We start from the raw sequence: 16,855 nt of genomic DNA on the forward strand, positions 1-16,855 counted from the left end.
GAAGAGCTGAAACAAAATCACACTGCAAATTTAGCTTCACTCTGACACTACCTGAAGGATACACTAAGGAATAGAGTATTGTCTACAGAAAATGAACTTTTTTGCACAGGTGACTCTAAAAAACAATACGTGCAATAGAATTCTAAGAGTAGTATTTTTCATGATTGTTTTTTATGTTTAGCCATTTGCACTTAATGTGCTTTATTAACTGAATCTAGTTACCTGTGACATGGATGGGTGTCTGGGGAAGAGGTGGCTGAGGGGAGACCTTATTACTCTCTTCCAGTACCTGAAAGGTGCTTACAGTGAGAGCAGGGTAGGTCTCTTCTCACTGGTGACAGGTGACAAGACGAGGAGAAATGGCCTCAAGTTGCGCCAAAGTAAGTTTAGGTTGGATGTTAGGAAACACTTCTTTTACAGAAAGGGTGGTTAAACACTGGAATAGGCTCCCAGGAGAGGTGGTTGAGTCACCGGCCCCGGATGTGTTTAAGAGCCATTTGGATGTGGTGCTCGGAGATATGATTTAGCAGAGGGTTGTTAGAATTAGGGTACTATGGTTAGGCTGCGGTTGGACTTGATGATCCTTGAGGTCCCTTCCAACCTGAGTAATTCTATGATTCTATAATGGATAAAATTTGTCGCATCCTAATAATTATGATTTGCAGTCATCTTTATTTTGAAGTTCAATATAAAATGCATTTGATCAGATGGATAATAATTTTAAATAATGAGATTTAGAGTATCACTCCAGAACAAATTAAATTTGTGTTGCCTGAGTACACGTATTATCTAACTTTGTATGTTAACTTCTGAAAGGATTTGTGAGATTGGTGGTACTGCTACTGACTCAAGTTGTGCATTCTCACAAATGCAGAGTCCCAAGAATAACATTCACAGCCATTGCTAAGACAGTTGCAAATATCCTACTTGACAGCTATTCTTGTGCCTTGACAAGAAGAAAGGGAGAAGAAACGTGTGCTCAGACTGTTCTTCTGAACTAATCATGATGCCCCCATTGCAAAGAGGAGGAAGAAAATGAAAAATGCAGTTTCAGTGAAACTTAACCTCTCAAAGGAAAAAAAAAATAGAACTGTATTTTGTTTTTACTACGGTACACTGAAACTTAAAATGCATATATCTTTGCTCTTAATCCTGTGAATAAGACAAAGCATCAGTGGAGAAAGAAGTAAACATTCAAACCTTGGTACAATACAAATAAGTTGGCAGACCAATTGAAAGTCACCAAAGAGAAAGAACATCAGGAACACATAAAAACACCACACATCTTTACAAGCTAAGGAATATGCAAGCTTTGACAAAGCATGTTATAGAAAGGATGTTTATAATAGACTTCCATGGAGACAGTTCAGTAGCATTACAACATAGCAACGAGTGCAAACTATATCTACCATCTGTTTTATGCACACTGTTTTTCTACAATGGAAACTAATATCAAAGCTAATTATGCTTTGGGATTTTTAACACCAGCATAAGAAGGATGCCATTATAGTGCAAGAGAAGATGATCAAAGATATTGTCTCTTCATGTTTTTCTTTTTTTTTTTTAAACCAGGATGAGTTGCAAATATCATAGTTTAACCTAACATACTAACTTCCTTTATTCATTGTCAAATGTCACCGAATGCTACACAGAAACACACAGACTATCACCCCCAGCCAAATATCAGCCATAAGATCAGCTACAGAGCCCACTTCCACATTTTAAAGACAGCTATAGTCAAAAAGTGAGGATATATTCAGTATAGAACATGTATTCAGAGTCACCTTAAGTCTGAGAAAAACAAAAAAGGCAGCATTCTAAGAAATAATTACATCTCTAAAGCCCAATTGCATTAGTAGTTAAAAAATCTCTTCTGAAGCCATCCTCCTCAAAGAGAAAAAACAGACAATAGCTATATGTTGTTTGCATTACTGCTGCCATGCTGGAACTCACCCTTTATTACAAAACATGGATGTTCTACACGTACATTACAGAAGTAGAAATAGCATAGAAAGCCACATATTTTTCAACCAGGAATATACAAAAAAAATCTGTACTATACACCATCTTTTCAAAAAAGTTAAGTGCACAGTGCTAATTTTTAACAAATCTGATCTACATAGATAATATCATAAAGAACAAGGCACTCCACATGAGACATTACTAAAGGGAAAAATAAAAATACCTGTGGACTACATAGGCCTCATATTTGCACGTTAACCTACCCTCAAACCAGAAGGGAAGCAATTGAGCATTTACAACCGTAGGAAACGTCTTACTATAAGAAGATCTTTCCAAAGTCCCCTATGCCAGCCTTCAAGCAATCCTTCAATTTCAGTAATATATCAAAAAAACCTGTTGTTAATTCATCTATTTTCTCCCTGTAATCTCTGAATTGAAATGGCCCTAAATGTATTTCAAAGAAAAAAGTTCTGCCATGTGCCTGTAATTGCAGACACTGTAATACTAGTTTTAACTTTTCTACAAAGAAAATTGCTGCAGTTGCCAGGACTGATGATAGGAAACTGTGTTTACATGGGTCATTCAGGTATTAAAAACATAAACAAACCAACTTTGCTGTAAACTGTGAATCACGAACCCAATTTCCTCATTAGCCAAAAGAGGGCACGTGACCTTATTTGTGATTACTTTTGTTCAAATGCTTTACTTCGACATTCACAGACTAACAACATTTTTAGTTACACTGCTGCCAACAATATATGCTAGCAAGCTGCTGCTTACTTCTTTCTCCTTTCCCAGGAGGAACAGCACTCTGCAAACATACTGTAGAAATGTGACACCAAGTATTGCGAGGAAAAAGAGCCATACATTTCAACTCAAACATAGTAAACAAACTGAAAGAAAATGAAAATACTTCAGCAAAGACATGTTCTTAGACCTATTTCTGCTATGATGGATCAATATTTAGGCTATGTAGATACAGGAACATAAATAGCATGTACTGGGATGTTACCAGAACAAAGCAAATGTACAGTTATCAAGCTTTATGAGCTCTTGCACAAACATCACAATATTGACTGAAGTTCAAAAGAAGTGGCACTGAAGAACTCTCACATTCCAATGCAGAAAACAATGGGTACTGCTCTGTTAATGCCTCTAAACAATCTTCAAAGCACCAGCAGCTGAAGCATTTCTCCTCCTCAGCTCAAGTTAAAGCAATTTTTCTAGGTTTGCCATGCACAGTGGGAGGGAGGTAAGGATGCAGCAACAAGCTGGATTTAAAAGATCCCCAGCTGGAAGCACAAATACAGAGAGTGATGTTTAAAGCTGTCAGTCCCCTGGAGAGAAGCAGGAAATTCTCTTTATAACCCCCAGAGTATTTGTTTTTCCAACCTTTTCCCAGCTCAGCTTGACATTCTCAAGGGTAGAAACAAAAAAAGTTTTCACTTTGCTCAAATTAGTTTTGACTGGAACCTGGGTTTTCAAGGTGATAATTTAACACCTCATTAACAAGTGCATTATTGGAGGAAATTCAAATGAAACAATTTTAATGCTAACTGAACATTTTCAACCTCAGCCTGTCCAAGGAGTATTTATTTCCCCTTTAAGCAGAAGGGCTTCCATTTGCTTGTCTACTGCTACCAATGACAAGAGATGAACTTTATTTACAAATATGCTATACATTATTCAGAACTGTATACCAACTAATATAATCTGAGCCATTTCTTTGCCACTGCTTACAATTTACATTTGCATATATTTCTGGATCATTTTTACAGGGAAAAGAGGAATTTTTACAGAATGTCTTACTTGAAGAAGCCTACTGATAAGGCAGCTGATTTAGCTGTTGAAGTCTTACACCCACTCAAGAGCCTAATTAAACATACAGAGGTTAATATACTAATTCCAGTCTCTTCTCTCCTAGAATTTACAGGGATCAGGCTTAGTTTTGTTTCCAATGTGGATCTTCCTGTGTATATCAAAAGTATTGCAATGATCCAGCCTTCTAAACTGTTGAGTTAGGCTCACAGTTCCCTGCCAACACAGCTGTACATCCTAATTGCTGTTGGTAATAATTGGTTTAACACTACTTTTTTTGATCTAACTCACTGAAGTTCACCGCATACAACAACAGCAAGATTAGAAATCTTTTCTTTTGTTTTTTAATTATTAAAACTGACCAGATACACTACTAGATCCTCACATTTAAGGTGCTAAGATGACAAACACCTATCAAACTACACACAGCTAGCTTGCTAGCCTTCAGAAGTTAGTTGTTTTTGATAGTTTAGCAGCTCAGACAAACTGCAATATTTCCACCTCCACTGTTTACAACTTTAGAGCTATAAGATAGTAAACTTGGTTTTCTATACAGTGCTGAAGCCAATATTCACACAAATCTGAGACACAATCTTGTTGAAGGTGTCTCCATAACTTATTCTACAAATGCTATTTTAGTATGGCACTGATAAGGCATGGGATACTTACCTCCTGAAAATGAAATGGATGACAGTAAAATTGTATGCATAACTGCTATTGCTGAATTAACACCCATGGACATGGAAAGAAGCAGTTCACCTCTTTTACAAGCTATTAACAGGGACAGCTAAACATTCAGTTTTTAATACACAGGAGAACAAACTAAATTTTATCTCTGACAGAGGTTAACCAGTCCCTAGACTGGCTTCATCTTGCATGTTTTAATTTACTCATGTCTTGTTACTTTATGTTCTTTTCCTCATTTGTCCCCATGCAACATTATCAGGGCAACAAAGAGGCTGGGTCTTGAAAACTAACAATACTAGCAGAACCCCAGTTGCACAAGGTATATTACTATCTCTTACCAAAAAAAGGATATAACTAGATTCCTAGTCTTAGTGAGCTTGTAACAGCAAAAAGTCAACTTTCAAACAGAACAACTGAGTCTGAAAAATTCACCAAGGCAGGTTAAGCACTTAATACCATAAAAGCTAACAATATCTAATGTATTGGGATAACCACCAGGTAACTTATCTTCCCCAGTCAATTTAAATAACCCAAACACCATGGGAATGGCAAGAATTTAGTGGCCCTACAAGTTTTCAGAGCCCCATTCCAGGAATCATTTTGTCATGTTACTGTATATCGACTGTGAACCCCCAAAAAGCTGCTTACAGCTTTTCTTTCAGTTACTGTCATTGTTATGAAAATGTCTTCATTTATAAAACCAGCTGTAACTTATTCACCTTTGTGACTTGAACAGAGAGGAAGAGAAGCACTCCTTGAGCCTCTGACAAGTTTCTACAACATTTGCCTGTTTATGGCTCAGTCATAATGACTTAGAATTGGAACACCAGCACCAAAAATTCACCTGTGGAAAGAAGCCTCCTCCATCCCTTCTCCTCACTCTACTTTACTACATATCAGAATCAAATGTAATGATTGTAGTACACCCATGTACATTATCACTGAACAGAGAGTTCCCTGAAGATATTTAACATGCCTAAGATGTTCACCACTTCTAAGGACTGTTCTGCTGAAGAAGTTATTAAAATAATCACAAGTTAAGCATGTTTTACTTTCATATTTATTTGGTCTTCAAGTGTAAGAGAAGTAACGTAAAGTAAAATAGGACAGATGTACTACAGCAACCAAGTAGTGTAGGAGAGTTTCAGAAGTAGTACTGGAAGAATATCTATATTTTTTAATCAAGAAAGGGCTCTACCATCATTTTGTCTGTTAAACTGTTTTTTTGGGTTTTTTGGTTTTTTTTTTGGGGGGGGGGGGGGGTGTTTTGTGGTTTTTCTTGTTTGTTTTTTTTTTTTTTACAGTCTGGCTGAAAGGGAAATTAATATGCTTGCATTTATGTATAAGCATATTCCTGTAACTGTTTTCAGAGACTGAGACCTGATAGTCACTCACATGCATCAACAGTACCTGGAATTAACAGGTCAGTTTGAACTGGATGAATCCAAGACAAGACACTGCTGTCCCAGTTCAGGCAGCATATTTGCAGACTATCAGTTCTATATCCTCTGTGAACAGCAATTCAACTTTTCATAGCATCTGTATTTTGTCCGTGCTGCCTATTACAAATACTTTGCTTATTCTCTGGCAGCTTGCTAGAAAGATCTGAAACTAGATGTTTTCTTTTATAATTATGCAAGGTTTTAGCAACTACAACACCTTGTACTGAAAATCAGAGCCTCTAGATGTTCCACTAGATTCAGAAATAGTCCTAAACACAGAAGAGAATTAACTTATTCTTGCAAAGTAATACACAAAAATCTTTTGTGAAATGAATTACTTTCTATGACATATTCCGCAGTTACTGACCATCCTAATCCAAAACCAGTTTCCACAAAGATTTGATGTCATGGAGAATAGTTACTTTTACTAGTATGTGGTGAAGAGAAACAGGCAGATAAAGAAGCCACAAAGACTTCAAGCATTCAGCAAGCATTCCTGAAGCCATTAAAAGAGTTAGTTGTGAATGAACACAAGGTTTGGATCTAGCAAATGGTTTATCATTCTGATTCAGCTCCATCTCCAGCACCTTTGGAAAACAGAAAAAACCCACTGTCCTATCTCAGTCCACCTTATCCATTAGTTCAGCTTGACTAATTTAAAAAGTAGTTATACTTTTGTAATGCTTGTTTTATTCAGAGATACTTATCAGCAACCCAGTTTAGCATAACTTCTTCTTGCACACCTTCCACAGTTAACAACCCTCCAGAACTATTCTACTTCAGACTTTGTGGTCAAACCAATTGCAGACAGCAGTTCTTCAGACCTTCAAACACAATTCCACAGAATCAAAACCACAAGTTTCTCAGCCAAATCCCTTAAATAAGGAAAAGTCTTTGTCATGTTATCACTAAGCAGCTGTTCAATTCACACAATTGCACTTTAGTTTTTCCAAAGAAAATGCCTATGAAGTACTATTATCTTTAAAGCCTCAAAGAAATTAAAGAGCTTGACTAGGAAACAGCACTACAAAAAAAAAAAACAAAAAAAAAGAAAAAACAACTCCATGCAGGGATTATTCTATAAGGAACTTATGCTAGATGAAGTCTGAGCTAGATAATTACAGAGACACTAACACTTTCATGAGAGCTGTAGCTGAGAAATCCTTTTTGACCAGACAGAACTGCGGCTACTCAGTTGTTTTACCCAGCACTTCTAAAAAAAAGCACTAAAACTCAATCATAATTCTGAAGTAGAAGCTTCCTTGAAATGATCCAACTTTCAAACACCGTAAGCACTTTTTTTTTTTTGCAGTAGAAAGAGTGGCTAGGAATACTGGTAGTCCTATGCACCAAACTAGGATATAGCTTGATGTGCATATTAAGCAACACAATAAAAAAAGTATTTTGAGTTTAAGGTTATTTTAACTGACTGATTCCTGATTTGGTTCTATTTCCAGCGTGGATGGGTCTTGCTGGCATAATGGCAGGAGAAAGGCAGACCATGGACATTGCTTCCCTTCTCACAGCTTGAATGAATATGATACTGTAGCCTCAGAAAGGGACAAAAATGCCATAGTTCATAACTGATTTCTGTTTCACATTTCTTTTTTCCACTTCACTAAGACAAAAAGATACTGGAAGAAACACAAATCAATCAACACTTGAGCAGAACTCAGTCATTTTTAAAATGGCAAGACGCAGCACAACTTTTTAGGTAGTTTGAAATTAGTTTAATATCTATTCTGAGGGCATTAACAGGGACAACTCAGATTCTAAAGTTATTTAACCAGTATATTTTTCCACTGTAGGAGTTATCAGCTAAGTTAGCTGACCAGTTTATCCAAGTTCAAAAGCAAATACCACTCATCAGTATATACCACCACCTTGTGGCCAGATGGCTGAAACTTCTATAAATGAGAATTCAAATGCTTGAATGTATTAAGAGTATCTGAATTGAAAGCCACAGAGAGACCCTCAGTGAGTACACTGCCATGCTGTGTGAGCTGCTCACAGCGTTTTAAGAAACAATGAAGATGGAAGAATATTCTACATGCAAAGTGCTGTACAGTTTCAGTTTCAAGGCTGCCTGCACTTCTGATGTTTAAGTTATTTATTTCATGCCTGAAAAAACAACTTCCACTTATCAGGCAAATAAGTTGCATAAATTTGGCTTTAGGGCTTTACATGAATCAAGAGTTCTGCAGATCTTCCCTTTCTTATCTATCATGAAAAATAAATTGAATCAAAAGAGCTGAACACGCCTTCCTCAGTGTATTAAATCCACTGATCTTGAATTCTGCCTCTAGCTCCTTAAGTAAAAAGGGATTTTAAAAATGTCCTCATTTACTTTAACCAAGGTGAAAACTACAGATAAAAAATCAAAACCACTTCTCCCTTCAGTAACCAAGCAAGACTGTAAAATATACAACAAAGTACTCTAAAACGTTGGGAAAAGAACAATGACAAAGGAACAGGAAGAGAGAGGAAAGCTAGAAAAACTACATACAGAACAACAACAACAAAAATCAATACAAAACAATACTTTCCTGTGTAATCCCAGGATGACTTACCTTTAGCTGAAAACACTTTACACCTTTATTATGCTGATATGTCAAGTAGGATAGTAAATCCTACAGGCAATCATGAATGTGTTCGCTGAATGAGTTTTGTCTGCCCTCTTCCACATGCTTAATGTTGTAAAGAACTCACCAAAAGTTGTACCATCTTCACCCATAATGCACTTCATGGAGGTGATGATTTGCTCCACAACAGGAGGTGATAGTGATGTTGCATACACAGCACTGTGAGAGTGAGTCCTGAGGTAATCAATCAGCTCCTAGCAAAACACAAGAGGCCATCAGACAATGCTTTTTCAGCACTCCAAAGGAAAGTTTTAACAACAGAGTAAGTTAGGCCACTACAACAAACCTCTTTCCAGAATGTCCTGGAAAAGAACAGGTAGCTCAGGGACTTATTTTACACTATAAGTAATGAACAGTTGAAACATGAACAGCAGAGACAGGACTACCTATAATTATGTTCCAGGGCAAGAATATCCATCGATGAAAGACAAGTGACTATGACAGACTTTGCTTAACAACAACAATAGCATTAGATTGCAACAAGGTGTTCTGCATTACTCAAATTGTGTGAAAACCCTTGTTTCAAGAGTATTTATAACTGTAGGAGTATAAAACAAGTGAAATAGTGGGGAGCAGGATCCATAGGTGCTTATGTATCATGCTCAATATAATTGCTTCCCCATTAAAAAAAAAATAAAAAAATCACCAAACAGGGCACAGTTTACAAAATACTACTTTCTCCCATTTACCAGCGCAATATAAATAAAATCTCTTGCTCTATTTAAGATTGCAAGAATCCAGGCTACCATTCCTGCACTTCCCAATTAAGTATACATTCTAGATTTGATAGGGGGTAAAGACAGATCATATGGGACAAAAGACAAACATATCATACATCTAGGTTGCTTGTTGTTTAACTGTAACAAAACCCTTCATAATGATAAGACAACTCCAGTAAAATATCACAAAAACCAGTACGAATGCCAGGACAGATTCTATCATAAAACTGTTAAGATTGCCCTGTCCACAGCACAAGCAGGGAATATATTATAAAGAGGCAGAATCATTCATTATTGTCTGCCTGGAGTCAGAGTTAAATTAAAGGAAGTTGTAAAAGGATTTTGAAATAACCAAGGCAGGAGTATTTAAGGCCTCTTCTGAAGCAATTCCGCAAACAGAGTACCTAAAATACAACCATGAAGAACTCCTGGCTGCTTCACCTTCCACCAAGGGAGTTAATTCCACTACCTTGGAAAAAGAATAAGATGGTGCTTTGTTCTGGTTAAGATGCCAGACTCATTTTATGCCAATGGCAGTAAAATCTCAGAAAGGAACTTCTGCAAGTCCCATCCCATTCGGATGGAGCAAAATACGTCACTATTTGCATCTAAACAATTATTGTCCTGACAGGAAAGTAATAGAGTTTTACTCTGAATTAAAAGGTTTACTATAAGCCTCATCTGTAATATACATGCAAAGATATAAGAAGGGACACATGTAATGACACTATCCCTGCCAAAAGGAGCAGTTTGACAATGGCCAATAAGTTCTAGTAGTACCTTTCAATAGAAAAGAATCAGTGCCCATACACACAAAGAAGTCTTTTCAAAAGCAAACTGCTTGAGTCCAGACGAAATCATCTCCACTAGGCTAAGCTAAGAAATGGATTTTTTTCAAATGAGCTGAAAAACTCAAACTCTTGGCATTCTTTTTCCTTCATTAAAAGTAATATTGAGAAATTCCTGCTTTCTGGCTCCTAACAGTTCCTTAGAAGATACTACACTCTTACCAGACTTTCTGCAAAACTAAGCTCGCCACTGACCACGTGGAAACTATAGAATTATAAGGTATTTTATTAGATTAGGCTCATTGGCACTGAACAGACTTTCATTGTACTAGACAGCAAGTAACATTATGAAACAAATGGACAATAAAGGCAATTTAAGAAACAAGTCAACATTGAAATGCTTAATAAAGAACCACAACATCAGCCTGAAACAGCCATAACATTTTCAGCTTTTTACCTTCTTGCCCCCGATGTATCCTCCAGCAGCACCAAAGCTTTTGGTAAATGTTCCCATCATAACATCTACATCTTCAGGATTGAGTCCAAAATACTCCACTACACCCCGACCAGTAGGACCCAGTGCACCTATACTATGAGCCTCATCAAGGTACAGATAGGATTTATATTTCTTCTTAAGGGCAATCACTTCAGGCAAACGGACTATGGATCCCTCCATACTGTTGAGAAACAGAAATTAATTGTAAGTTGACTTAATAGTTGGGGTTCTCTTTGCAGAGCCAGAAATCACTAAGATTTCTATTCTTTACTCTTATTAATTGTGACCACGTAAAACTTTCTATACGCATTTTTTTTTGCAGAGTTGAAAAAACAAGTCCTCTTTGGACCTACTGCTCAGGTAACTATATTCTACCTATTTAACCTCTTTGGGATGCTGACATACTGAAAAATAAGCAGCAGTAGCAATAAAAGGCAAAGGAATGTCATCAATGATAATTTAATAAATGAATTATCCCTTTTCTACTTCCACTCTAACATCAGTATTTTGATCTGACATCCTACTTGCTTACTGTTTTTAGGGCTAAGAACAGTCTTGAACTGTTTTGTGCTGAAAATCACATTGATGATTTTAATGCCAATTAGCAAAACCTACTACATACTCCTACACACAAAAAGCCTTCACATTGCATAATTCCATTCACACTAGCATCATCCACTGAGCACAGAAAGAATGGAATAGACAAGCAATTTAAGACCTCAGCTCTGATATGAATATCAATTTAGATTTACTTCTAAAACCTGATCTAGATGTGGTGAGCATTGCAATGATACCAGGTGCAGCTACCATACTAGCAACAAAAAGTTTAGGATGTGAAGCAAACATACTTCAATTTAATTTCAGATAAGAGATCCATGAAATAACTTTGAAGTGATAATACCCAGTTTGATTTGACAAAGGAACCCAAACACTAAGCAGCTAGATCATATGCAGAGGGTCTTAGGAATATAGAGTCTAGTTTGTACCTGTATATTCCTTCCACCAAGATAAGAATTTTTTTCCAGGGCCTGCGTGTACGAGGTTGCCCATGCACAATAGCATCTTTGAGCAGCTTCTCCAGGCTTCGCATATCTGCACCAGAAATTACCGTTAAATGGTACTGAAACAGCTACTGGCTTGAGCTCTAAGATGACAAAAGACAGCAACACTCTAAAAACACACAAATTGCTTAGATATGGAAGAGAGACCACATATAAATCAGTAAGCATAGGCTTCATCTAGCTGCAGGCCCATAGATGAGATCAGGGGGACTGGGTGATTACACAAACTCTGATGAAGATTTTGACCTTCCTAAATTAAAAGTACAAGCAGTAGCACAAATTGCAAAGAAAGACTAATAGGGCAGAGAAAGAATGAATGTGGGGTGGAGGAAGGCATCTCATTGCTAGGAAAAGAGAAAGAAATGTATCTTTAGGTATAGAAATAAGTCAATAAGGAACAAGCTCAAAGATAATCAGCCAAAGTAGAAGACTGACCAAAGTGAAGAACACGGATTTTCTGTTTAAAAGACGAAGAGACAAAAGGTGTGGGATGGGAAACTACAAAAACAAACATGGAGGAAAAAGGGAGAACCAGCACAGGAAATTAGATAATGCTAAGCATACCAGAAGCTAGATGGATGATGATGTTAGTAGACGTGTAATCTGAAACCATATTAGGTTTGACTAAAAACACTTGACATAATCCAAGCAGACCTAACAGTGTAACACAGACAAATGCATACATGTGAAATCAGTCCTGAAGATAAAAAAAGTGAGGAAGAAACAGAGATGGCAGTAATCCAACCATGAAAACTAAAATGTTGAGCAAGAAACAAGCAAATAAAAGGGCACAAAGAACATCATAAATCATGAAAAGACAACCAGTAGACTAAAACCATTTTAGCAGCAAGTGGAACTTATGAAGTAGAACTAGACTAGAAATTAGAGAATAGAACAGGTGAACTTAACGGTTAGAAATAGTGATCAGAAAAAGACAAAGATCAAATAAACAGTGGAACAATCCCCTTCTCCAATCTCTCCCATGAAAGAAAGGATGAATTTAGTGCAGTTATGGAAAATTAGTACTAGAGAAAAGCCTTCTGCTCTAATCTTTCAAGGATGAGAAGGACGGCAAAATATGTCTAATCTTAATAAAAAGGACAAACTACACAATGAAGTAGGGAAAAATGAAAGTAATTTCTAAAAATAATGAGTGAAGCCATTAGTGTGTTGGAAAAAAATGAAATTAATTAAAGCAGCATAGACCACAACAAGACAGTACTAAGAACACATGCGGTTTATTGCTTGCATTGTACCTTCTGATTCTAATGTGCAATTCCATTCTCTTTCATGGATCCCCAACATGTTTCTAGAGTAATCCATAGTCTCACCATTGCTAGTTTGTACCCTATAATCCCACATCTGTTCTTCCTTATAATGCCAGAGCTTCTAAGTCCTTCTAACATAATATCCAGGACTATATTTCTGTGAGCGTTCCCTAAAATTCTGGAACATTGGACAATATTCAGAAGTATGCCTATACAAATACAGAAGATGAGTGCAAAGTCTTTATGATCTTGCCCAACAACCAAAATGCACTGCAATCAAGACTGATGAAGAACAGTGACAAAAAAAAAATGAAGTGTTACCAGTACACTCTGTACTTCTTTAAGGAAAAGTATTCAAACAATAGAGAATAAGAAAGCAAAAAAGACTAAAGAAACAAGAAACACAGTAAAGGATTTACCACCAAGTAGGACAAAGAAAGAAAAAGAACTAGAGCCATCCCAACTTTGCTGTCACCACCAGAGATTTCAAAGGAAGAAGAGTCAACATGATTTCAGAGAATGGTAATATAAAAAGTGCATTATGAGTTCCGAGTAACTGAAGAAAGGAGGTAGTGACTTCATGAATTAGGAAGATGGTATGTCTTTCACTGAGACTAAGAAGAAAAACTTTTTTTTAATTTGAAAAATAAAATGTCTCCTTTGGAGGAAGCTGAAACTAGCAAAATGACAATTCTAAGTATCTGTTTTCAAAATACACACAGCAAGTAACAGTTAACCAACGCTTCATGTCCTGAAATACCTTTTGTACTACACTATGTATGTTCATACTCTATGTATGAACACATAGTTGTCAAGCTTAGCCATGACATCTCTATTGTTAAAGTTCTCTTAATGTAGGACCATGCCAGCATCTGGTCCAAAAGTTAAAAACTTTCATATTCCCTCAAATCATAACCTAGACCTTTACAAGACTACATTACTATGTGACATGGACTATTAGATGAGCTTAACAGTGCTGAGCTAACCAGGTAACAAGAAGCTACATGAGAATACTTTTGCTCTCTGGCAGGTTTACAGGCAATGTGTTGTTCTTCACATGCGGAGATGCAAGTCAGCCCAGCTTAATCATCTAAGCACTACTATTTGAGACTGAATACATAAAACAATTTCCAACTTAAAATGACTAATAGCAGCAGTCTTCTGACCTTTCAGGTAACCAGCAACTGATTTCTCACATGAAATGGGATTTCCAACTATTAGAAAATAGAAGAGTTTCCATCTGATCTGAAGATCCAGCAGAAAGGTAGTGTCCACCATTTGATACTTACTGTTGTGCTTAAAGATTCGAATAGCTGCTCCTGACAGTCTTGCCCCAAGCACTAGAGATGCATGGTTCAGTTCATCACTCAAAATTAGACAGCCCTGAATTAGAAGGCAAAAGGGAAAGATGCTGAAAAAGTTAAGTTTCACAGTCAAGCACACAACACCTTTCAACTCTCAATTGCTCAGAGATAATTTAAGAATACAAAAAAGCCCAAACAACCAAAGAAAAAATCCAACATAAATGCAGCTGACTCAGGCAAGACTGGCTAAGAAATGATTTGCAACCTTAATGTGGTAAATAAAGATACACAACTGCTGCCAGCTTAAATAATTACTTGTTTCACCACCCACTGAAGTCCTGCAGAATGACAGTTCTTAGTGTCTCAAGAGCATCAAAATACCTTTAAATCAATGAACCACTGTTTATATACTAACAAGTAGCCTGAGGCAGCAAGCCATAACATGCTAGAGATCTAGAGTGCTACTGGTTCCTAGGATGCTGCTGCCCAAAAATTTTTGCAAAGCTAGCAATGTTTCCTGTGACCTACAATTTCCACAGAGAATATTTGCAGGTGGTGTCATTGAGGTAAAAAAATAAAAATAAAAAAATAGACAAGTAGATTTTAGAAAACTGTACCCACGGTCTTTGTTAGATGTGGTCTTACCAGTAACGTGAGCCATACCTTTCCTACTAAGGCTGGAATGTTCATAGAGTTGGTTGCAAACCCCATGCCATACGCCATTGCAGATTCCACACCTAGAAATCTGGCAACTAGCTTTTCCAGCTCCTCATGTTTGTCCAAGTTTCCTGCACATAAAACAGAAGAAATTCAGGATGAAAAGCTTCCACTATTGCTGTATTCTACAGTAAACATCTCCACCAATCAGTACAGTCTTTACTGAAAAGCACAGACAGTAACACTATAAACATTAACAAATCAACAGCTGTGCTGTATAAACTAAACCCAGAAGGTCAATTTATATTCACTAAAACAATGACTTCTTTATTGCTTAGTCTAAAGTTCCAGAGTTGAAACAAGTAATGTTTAGAAGATTTGAGATCAAATTAAATACTTTGAAACAAACATTGAAGGAACATCCTATCTTCTTCCAACTTACCCATCTCTTGCCTACTGCTGCACACCCCAGCTCCATACCGGGACAGAACTTTAGCTGCTGCCTGCTGGCAAGCCCCATTGTTCTGTGCAAATCCAAGGTAGTTATAGGAACCCATATTAATAACACCTTTTATCACTCTCCCCGTGTACCTGTGATAAAAAAAAAAAAATTAGGACACAAAATTGCAAAACTCAGCCAGAAGACTCTTGTTTAAGTTTCATAACATATGTACTGAAACATTAGTAAAAAGTCTATAGAATCAACAATTTTTTTCAGCACTGATCCTCATTATCAAACTCCAGCAACAAAAGACACATTCTCCTTCTCTCATAGTTGCAAAATGGAAGTTGAAAAAAATGGAAGTTCCCGCAACAGTCTATATAAAGAGGCAGTTATACTATTATATCAAATATTACTTCAGGATTTTCAAACAGTTTGTTTCTGACATTGTTCCTCCTCCATCTCAGAAACACACAATTTGCTGTCCAATAAGAAAATAAGATATCTAGATCAGTTAACTTGGCAGCCCCTCAAGCAGGATATCCTCTAACCATGGAAAGGAAACACATCTGGCACTGTTGTGCCTATGCTACGTGACAAGGAGATTAAAGAAGTTTAGTGAAAAAAGATTTAATTATTTTGCCCTTGAAAGTCAAGGAGATATATGACTAGTTTCACCAAATACTATGCTGCAAATCTCTTCATGTCAAGCCTTGTGCTACATCATTTGCAATTTCAAAATAGAAACAAAACCAGAAGACAACAAGAACACATCTGCCCTTAAATTTTTGGCTGTGTTTCACCAAGTGCCTGGACTAATTCTAAATCAGCACAAAAAGTCACAAGTAATGCAATCCAAAGGACCTACTCCAGATTCTGTGCATCGCACATAAAAGCATTAAGTTTTACCATTGGAAAATAGATTTCATAGGACTACGGGATCTTAACGCATGCAGAATCATCAATAGGTGTTAACACCAAAGATTATATAATCATCTCGGCGGCCAGACGTGGTTCAAAACAGCCAGTGTAAATCTCAAAATAAACATAATTCACTGCTTCTTCAACCGCAAAGCTTTCAATGTGCTTTTAGAGACCCTACTTAGAAGTAGCTGGTGGAAGGCTTTTCTTCAAGCTGACTCACGTGAATGTCCAGTTATAGTCATGGGAAACTCTCTCCATCACGTCCACTTTGGCCCCTGGCACACTGCAAATTGGACGGTTCCAGGTGTCTCGAATGCGCATGTAGAGGTTTCTGGTATAGAAATTTTCAAAGTCCTGGTACAATGGGACAAAGTCCTGAAACACATCAAAAATGAAAGGAAACAATACAATACGGCAAACTGGTAATAAAAGGAACAAGGTGTTTTCTGAATCAATGAATGTAACTTGTAAAATAAAATAAATCAAGAAAATGCAGGAAAAAGTAGAGAACTCTTCATTCTTAAGTCCTGAAAAAAATTCCAACCAAAGTTTGTTAAACATAGTATTGTTACTTCTCAAAGCAGATACCAGTGCAAAATCACCTGGAAATGAGAAAGCACTGAGAAAGCTGAGGTACTCTGCTGT

General features: G+C 36.9%; 1 protein-coding gene across 3 annotated transcripts in view; it reads right to left on the reverse strand.

Annotated features, from left to right (window-relative positions):
- Positions 1-16,855, reverse strand: part of SPTLC2 (serine palmitoyltransferase long chain base subunit 2) — a 64,954-nt gene that overhangs the window by 29,716 nt on the left and 18,383 nt on the right. For all 3 annotated transcript variants that reach the window (XM_031593138.2, XM_090141450.1, XM_090141451.1), the window contains 7 exons: positions 16,431-16,585; positions 15,287-15,435; positions 14,851-14,975; positions 14,173-14,266; positions 11,541-11,646; positions 10,516-10,735; positions 8,619-8,745 (listed from right to left, as the gene is read on the reverse strand). In XM_031593138.2, coding sequence (XP_031448998.2) covers positions 8,619-8,745; positions 10,516-10,735; positions 11,541-11,646; positions 14,173-14,266; positions 14,851-14,975; positions 15,287-15,435; positions 16,431-16,585 — 976 coding nt within the window. The remainder of the gene's footprint in view (positions 1-8,618; positions 8,746-10,515; positions 10,736-11,540; positions 11,647-14,172; positions 14,267-14,850; positions 14,976-15,286; positions 15,436-16,430; positions 16,586-16,855) is intronic.

This window comes from Phasianus colchicus, chromosome 5, assembly GCF_987193195.1.
Source record: "Phasianus colchicus chromosome 5, bPhaCol1.hap1.1, whole genome shotgun sequence".
Taxonomy (NCBI): domain Eukaryota; kingdom Metazoa; phylum Chordata; class Aves; order Galliformes; family Phasianidae; genus Phasianus; species Phasianus colchicus.